We start from the raw sequence: 6000 nt of genomic DNA, 5'->3' as shown, positions 1-6000 counted from the left end.
GCAACAAAGAGAATAATAAAATTCTTTAGCAGATAAGTAAGTCCTTTGAAAATATGTGTACTCACTGTGAACCTCGGTCCTTGTTTTTTTGTGAGCATGGCTTCATCATGGCGTTTACAGAAAAGCAAAACAACCCTGTGACAGTATTGTTTTCACTGGCATTTTCTAGTAATTGGATTCAACAATTAAGAATAATTCATGATTCTAAATGCTGGTATCTTTGTTAGTAAGACAGTAGAAGTGAACATGGATCTTGGCTCTGCAGCCCTCCTCCCATGGAGTTCTAAGCATGCAATTCCATGTGCCCTCTCAAATTCTAGAACTGGGGGGTTTGTTCATTATCACTCCAGTAGTCAATATTTAATGGACCTTGTTTTACTACATTACCCCAGTAGGGGACAAACATTAGCCAACCTTTTGGTAAAAGACTGATTTAGCTTCACAATTATTTCTAGCTCAAAACATTTATGTTAGTAAGCATTTAATTTACCATAAGTTGCTTAAGTCAGTATACGAATTCTCCGTAGGGTGAAAAAAAAACCATCTCAAGCCTAATCTTGGTTAAATTAATAAAATTTTACTAGAATCACTGGAACTGGAAATGTCATCTTCATTTAAGAAGCGCTGTCTTTACGTTGGCAGCTTTCTGATATGTCAAAGAAATTAAGGAAAATGCATTCTGCAAATTCTTTTTCTCCTGGCTCCAAAATGCTCACTGTTGTCATGACTGAATGCCATTTTTTAGAAAAGGCACAAAAGCAGCAAACTCAATCATTCAGTAATTAAAAAATCACAATGAGGAAGGGATATTGCAATATACATGAGCCAGCACTATCTCACAAAAAGGACACGTTATAAGAAAACTAGGTTCTGAAAATTTTCAAGCTTCAGAGAGTGCAGTTTCTTTTTAGAATAGTATATTTAAATGTTATGAACACTACAAATAAACCTGGTTACATTTTCCCTTTAATGTCCTTTTTAGGTAATATAAAATTTCCTTACCTTTTCAGATATCACTGTCCACTACTGATTTTTATATACATTTTCACCTTGGTTTTGGTACTTCCTTAATCTGTTTGAAATCAATCATTTCAATTATATGATCTTTAAATTACCTACATAAACTACTAGGCTCTACATTAAACTTCCCATCCCTGCTGTCATTAAATTTTGCTTATAAAGCAAAGGTCCTTTACAGCAGAGTACATACCAATTCTTCTTAAAGGCTGCTTTCATAGCTTTTATCTAGTGACAGAGAAGAATTAAAAAAAAAAAGTCAGTACAAGCTGACTTTCCCTGGTCCGATTTGTTCTTCCCATGCTCAGAAAACCTTGCACGGTCGTGTACCCTGACCAAGAAAATTATAAACTGGGTAACTACTCACATAAACCGAAGCAGCCATCACTCTCAGTCTCAGGAGAGATGCCACCCCCCCCCCACAAAAAAAAAAAAATCATTCTTACTCCACTACAGGTAAAAAGATAGATTCACACTCCTACTTACGCTCTGGTACAAAATTTGGAAGTTAGCCAAATAAATACAGCAATCTCACAAGTGAACTGCCAGGGGGATGGGTAAGCTTATTGTTCCATCTCCATGCACTTCATAATTCTGCAAGTCCTCTAAAGGTGCAAAACAGGTAAAGCCTTGTCAGAGTGGACAAGGTTCACAGTACCAGCCCGCTCTGCTTTTACGAAACAACAAAAGGAAGCAATGAATCATCCAAAACAGTATACATTATTTCAGTTCTGTAGTCCAATAGTTTATTTCCAAATGCCCTTTTAAATTATGTTGTGTTCTTCTACAAAAATACGAGAGTTTGACTTTTCTGTTGTGAAAAGTCAGTTATTCACTACATCTGATCAGTACCTGGACTTCTCGATTGAGAAGCAGCATTTCAGAGTTTTACTTCTGTTCTTTTATTATACTCTTTCAGAAATGGAAAAAGTGGTTAACGTACATTTTGTGACAGTTGGAAATGTGACAAACACCAATTAGCTGGATTATCAGGCTGGATTGATCACGCTCATGTTATTTAATTGCTGGCTCTCTTGGCACTTTTGGCCTATTCTTCATACAATCTTTTGTGCTGTGCCTCCTTGTTCATGTGGATTAATCACTGCTACCTTATTAAAAATATAACTGGAGTCTTATCTTTCTCAGTGACTTATTCCTGGTCTTAAAAGCTGTTTAACTTTATTTCAGGAATTTTCAACACATCCTAGATGACCGAACTGTGCTACTAAAACAAATTTTAGTGCATAATGGGAAGAATTTTATATTATTCAGGCACTTGATGTTGACATACATTCCATCCTAGCGCCTCTCAACAGCTTTGAAAACATGATTTCTTATAGCTCATTCTGAATTAAGTAACTCGTATACTGCACAAGGATTAGTCACTCCCCTTCGTCCCCCAGCCAGTCACGGGATTGTGGAGGAGAACTGACTCAACATCGCTATTTTTTCTTACCTAAGATAACCGTCTTCCCTCCAAGTTCACGCAACAGAGGTTCTCTTTGGCAGATACAGCAGGAGGCATTCTCCTAACTATTTACATCTAACAGCCGACCCTTGTCTGTTATGGAAATTTTCCCCTTGCAGTAGTTGCTAGGAGTCTGGGTCCATAATCCATTTACCTGTAATTATTTTCCTATCAAGATAATACAATAGTTCTACACCAAAACCTCTAACTAATACATCAGCGTTGAGCTCTTTTTTATTATTCTCTTTTGGTCACATAGAAGTACTTGTTAGACACGCTGCTGTAGAAAGAGTTCCAAGTTCTTCCAGCTTTATCATTAACTGTCAGAACCGCGTGTTCCAGCTTAAACTGTAAAATCCAGAAACTGATTAAAATGCTAAAATATAATAAGAACTTAGAACTCCCTGCTGCAAGTACCTACAATATAAAGAAGAATCACAGAGAAGTAACCTTCTTGTCCTTTAGCTGCATGTCTATTTTTCCCTACACCCTGAGTCAGTCAGCGGTGTCAGAAAAAGTCACACAGTTCCTGACTGTCCGAGCATTTGTCTTTTTTTTTTTCCCCTTTAAATAAGGAACAAATATGTACTAAAGTGCTTTATCTACATGAACCACATCAGTACATTATAGAAACAAAAAAGGTTCTAGTCCTGCTGGGAGTGCGGGAGAGAAGATTCTCATTTTAGATACAAAATTTAGATTGTTTACAATCTAAGTGAAACAAAGATTCAAGAGAATATTCTCTCTCTTGTCTTTTTCCTCCTTTTTTTGTAAAAAATAAAAATAAAAGTGCAGTCAAATAGAAAATAAATGCAGTAGATGCAAGCTGAGTTGAGGCAGGCTGTTAGTGATAGTGTGCAAACGTGTGTCTTAGCAGTTCATCTGCAAATGGTCGCAGCTTGGCCTCGATAAAAATCCGTTTCAAGAAATCCCGAGCATGGTCGGAGACATGAGGTGGTAGCTGGGGGTTGGTTGGCTGAGTGGCAATTTTAAAGATGGCAGCCATTGCTTCGAACTCTGCCCACGGGGGCTTCTCAGTGAGCATTTCTACCACTGTACAACCTACGCTCCTGAAACAGAGGCAGAAGTGAAACAGCAGGTTACAACAGAGTTGTGCTCTTCTAGGAAAACAAGAAATAGCAGAGAGCTACTAAAATACCACAAATTAGTAGTGTCCACTTAACTCTACAGAGCAACTTCAGGGAAAACAGGTGTTTAAAAAAATTGCATGTCCATCTGTATGCTTTGCCTCAAAGTTACACAAATCACTACCTACATCTTCACTTTATGACTTCACTGGGCCAAAAGCTACCACCTCAGCGAAGACACATTTCCCTAGGCCATACCAACTGCGTTACGGCACTGCCACTACTCAGTGCTCAGCAGGCTGAGGCAGGCCAGGAGCGCTGCACAACCCTTGCAGCCCAGCTCTTCAGGCGCCTGCCGGATTTGAATGTACTTGAAAGCTTTCTTGTTCTTTATCACCAATGAATAACGTGCAAACGTGACATGGAAGTTGAAAAGTTTAAAACCGTACTTCAGTGGTGTCTTTTAGTTAAGGATACTAAAAATATACTTAGATTGCCAAACAAAATTTTAAGATCCTAAACAATCTTTGTATACAAAGCTTTGTTTAAAGGTTTTGGGAAGGCAGAAGGGCATGTATATGGCCAGAAAAATTGTTCCATAAGTCCTGCAAGATCAGCCTTTTCCAATAAAAAGCAAATGACACTGGAAAATGCACAGGCTGGAATAATTTCCCAATTTTCAGTAAGTTTTATGGCTTTTCAAGATGCTTGCAAGATTTATGGTTAGACAAAGGTACATTTCTTTACACAATAAGGATTTACTGAATGACAGAAGTCAAACTTCAGTATTTTTTCTTAGTTTTAATCAGGATTTTCTTTGTCAAAAAACATGTATTAGCCTTGGTACAAATACCTCAAAGCTGAACAAGTCAACTGCCTGAAATCTATAAGGCTGTTCTATTATTCAAGTATAGGAGAATAATTACTATGTGACCTGAAGTACACCAATTTCCCTGACTTTAGAAGTATTGCCATTGGTTGGATATAATGTGGTTTGTTTTTAAACACGCAAAGTGTTACTACTCCTGGATATGTACTGTTGCCTACCCATTATTCTGTGTGTTCACAGATTACCTGCAGTGCAAGGAGTCTAATCGCTAAAATCATCTGCCCACTGGGCTGAAGCTATGTTAGACTATGTCTACAACGTACCACAACGTACCACAATATTATACAATGTACCACAAACATTCATTTTTTAAATTTACCTTTTCCTCTTAATTCTTAAATATTTAACAACAACTAAACCAAATTATTTTTGATAATTCCCATTTAATTCTGGCTAATTCATCCTTATGTACTCATCTTTTAAGGGACCAGCATTTCATTTTCTGCCTTGCATGAAAGGTATTTCAGTGATAAAGTTTCATTACAGGACATGACTTAACTGATGCTTCAAAGCTTCACACGTTGCTTTCACCCAGTATCTCTCCAGGATTTACAGTCCAGTAATCCTAACTTCATGCAAGGTGAGTTCAAAGGATTCTTTCATGATCCCTAAATCAATGGGTTGAGGAATTGCCAAATGAAAAATTCCCAAATTTTCAGTGTTATACTCTCCAAATATGACTGTCAGTGCTCACACTTACCACCTTCTTTGGCTTAAACCCCAAAATGAAACACTAACTTCAGATAATGAACACCTGCACTCTGTTGAAAAAGAGCCCATTCTGAAATGACACCTTTCCGTAGAGAAGTTTTTTTTTGACATACCAGATATCTGCTTTTCTGCCGTACCCTTCTCCACTAATAACTTCTGGACTCATCCAGTATGGAGTTCCTGTGACAGACTTCATTCCTGTACCAGAGAGACATATAGTCTGCAGTCGTTTGCTGGCACCAAAGTCACCGAGCTTCACATTGCCTGCTGAATCTCGCAGAATATTTGCTCCTGGAAGGAAGGGAACACAGTGTTACATTCGTAAAAGGTCCCCTAACATTTTGGTGTGGAAAATGGTAACAGAAGTTTGGATTCAGTGATACAATGCAAGATCAGTCAAGTATTTCAAGCCAGAGAATTTACTTTCTCTGCTCATTCCTATTACTTTATTCCAAGGTTCAGAAAATAATGAATTGTACACATTGGTTTACATCCTAGGCCCTTTGCAGGAAGCGCATGAGCATGTACAAATTGACCGTGCTATCTCAACCTCTTTTGGAACAAAATGCTATTGATACAAAGTAACAGGAAAATCGTAAAAGTTTTAGGCAATACAACAGTGTTGTGTTCAACACACCTATTTTGCCCATCACCATCTTCGTACATATTCGTAACTTGCTTATGCAGCACTTGCAAGTCATCTATATCTATCTGCAAAAAGTAAGTATGTCTGTTTCCTCAAGCTTCCTGGCAGTAAAATAGAAGAAGTCATTTGGTCAGACAAGTCACCTCTGCCAGTCATTTCTTGTACCTGTGAAGTCTGTGTA

The 6000-nt window shown here is 37.8% G+C and overlaps 1 protein-coding gene across 3 annotated transcripts in view; it reads right to left on the bottom strand.

Annotated features, from left to right (window-relative positions):
- Positions 1 to 1733: 1733 nt before the first annotated feature.
- MAP3K2 (mitogen-activated protein kinase kinase kinase 2) overlaps positions 1734 to 6000 on the bottom strand; it is a 51608-nt gene continuing 47341 nt past the window's right edge. For all 3 annotated transcript variants that reach the window (XM_068407459.1, XM_068407462.1, XM_068407461.1), the window contains exons 16-17: positions 5287 to 5464; positions 1734 to 3555 (exon numbers count right to left, since the gene is read on the bottom strand). In XM_068407459.1, coding sequence (XP_068263560.1) covers positions 3330 to 3555; positions 5287 to 5464 — 404 coding nt within the window. In that variant the 3' untranslated portion in view covers positions 1734 to 3329. The remainder of the gene's footprint in view (positions 3556 to 5286; positions 5465 to 6000) is intronic.

Source organism: Nyctibius grandis, chromosome 9 (genome assembly GCF_013368605.1).
Source record: "Nyctibius grandis isolate bNycGra1 chromosome 9, bNycGra1.pri, whole genome shotgun sequence".
In the NCBI taxonomy this organism is placed as follows: domain Eukaryota; kingdom Metazoa; phylum Chordata; class Aves; order Nyctibiiformes; family Nyctibiidae; genus Nyctibius; species Nyctibius grandis.
Note: the sequence above shows the minus strand (reverse complement) of the source record. Positions and strands in the feature narration are given on the sequence as shown.